Below are 960 nucleotides of genomic sequence, written 5' to 3'. Positions count from 1 at the left end.
CAGTTCCACACCCTGGTCCCTCTATCTGGCCTCCATTTCCTGCTCCATTGTCTTGCGCCCCCCCCCCACCTGCCCCCTTCTCTCCTGCCCACCCTTCGGCCTTCCCACGTCCTAACGGGCTCATTCCTGCCCCGCCCCGCCCAGAAGTGGCCCGGGTGCCCGCAGCCCCGGGCACCGCCTCTCTCCCCGCCCGGCCCACGGGGCTGGCGGCGCTCAGGCAGGTGCACCTCCGGCGCCCGGGCGCGCCCACCTTGTCCCGCAGCTCCTCGATGGCCTTGAAGTGCTGGCTGTAGTCCCGCGCCGGCCCGGGGCCCTGCTTCAGGTACCAGTCCCGGATCTTCACCTCCAGGTCGCCGTTGGCCGCCTCCAGGGCGCGCACCTTGTCCAGGTAGGAGGCCAGGCGGTCGTTGAGGTTCTGCATGGTCACCTTCTCGTTGCCCATCAGGAGCCCGTCGGAGCTGGCCACGGCGCCCCGGTAGCCGCCGCCGTAGCCCCCAGAGGAGGACGCGGACACGAAGCGGGCGGAGGACACCGACACGCCGCGGCCGCCCGAGCCGCCGTGGATGCTGGGCGCGCGGTAGGCGCCCCCCACCCCGAAGCGCATCAGGCCGCCGCCCTGGCCCCCGAAGGACGAGGCGGCCGAGGACTGGCGATAGCTGTAGGAAGTCATAGCGAGAGAGGACTGGCAGCGACTCTGGTCGGAGGAGCTGAGGTCCGAGGGAGGAGTGACCAGGCTCTCACCTGGAGCTTTTTATGCTCCAGGGGAGGGGGGGGGGGGGGCCGGGCGGGATATCTGAGGCCGAGGAATTTGCTGGCTCCTGAGTGCACACACGGGCACGCTCCCCATTGGCCAGCTCCTGGCGGCTCTGCCTCCAACACTCCCTCCTCCCAGGGGCCAGAGGCTCCAGCCCCGAGGGAGCCGCCCCGCCCAGCCCACTGGGCCCCCAGACCAGGCTCTCC

General features: G+C 71.4%; 1 protein-coding gene across 1 annotated transcript in view; it reads right to left on the bottom strand.

The window, feature by feature from the left end:
• The window catches only part of KRT19 (keratin 19), a 4,173-nt gene extending 3,434 nt beyond the window's left edge, over positions 1-739 (bottom strand). Inside the window, exon 1 of the mRNA XM_006094937.3 lies at positions 251-739. Within this exon, the coding sequence (XP_006094999.1) occupies positions 251-670 (420 nt within the window). The 5' untranslated portion in view covers positions 671-739. The remainder of the gene's footprint in view (positions 1-250) is intronic.
• Between the last annotated feature and the right edge of the window lie 221 nt (positions 740-960).

This window comes from Myotis lucifugus, unplaced genomic scaffold (genome assembly GCF_000147115.1).
Source record: "Myotis lucifugus unplaced genomic scaffold, Myoluc2.0 scaffold_146, whole genome shotgun sequence".
Lineage (NCBI taxonomy): Eukaryota > Metazoa > Chordata > Mammalia > Chiroptera > Vespertilionidae > Myotis > Myotis lucifugus.
This window is presented reverse-complemented; position numbering and strand designations above follow the sequence as displayed.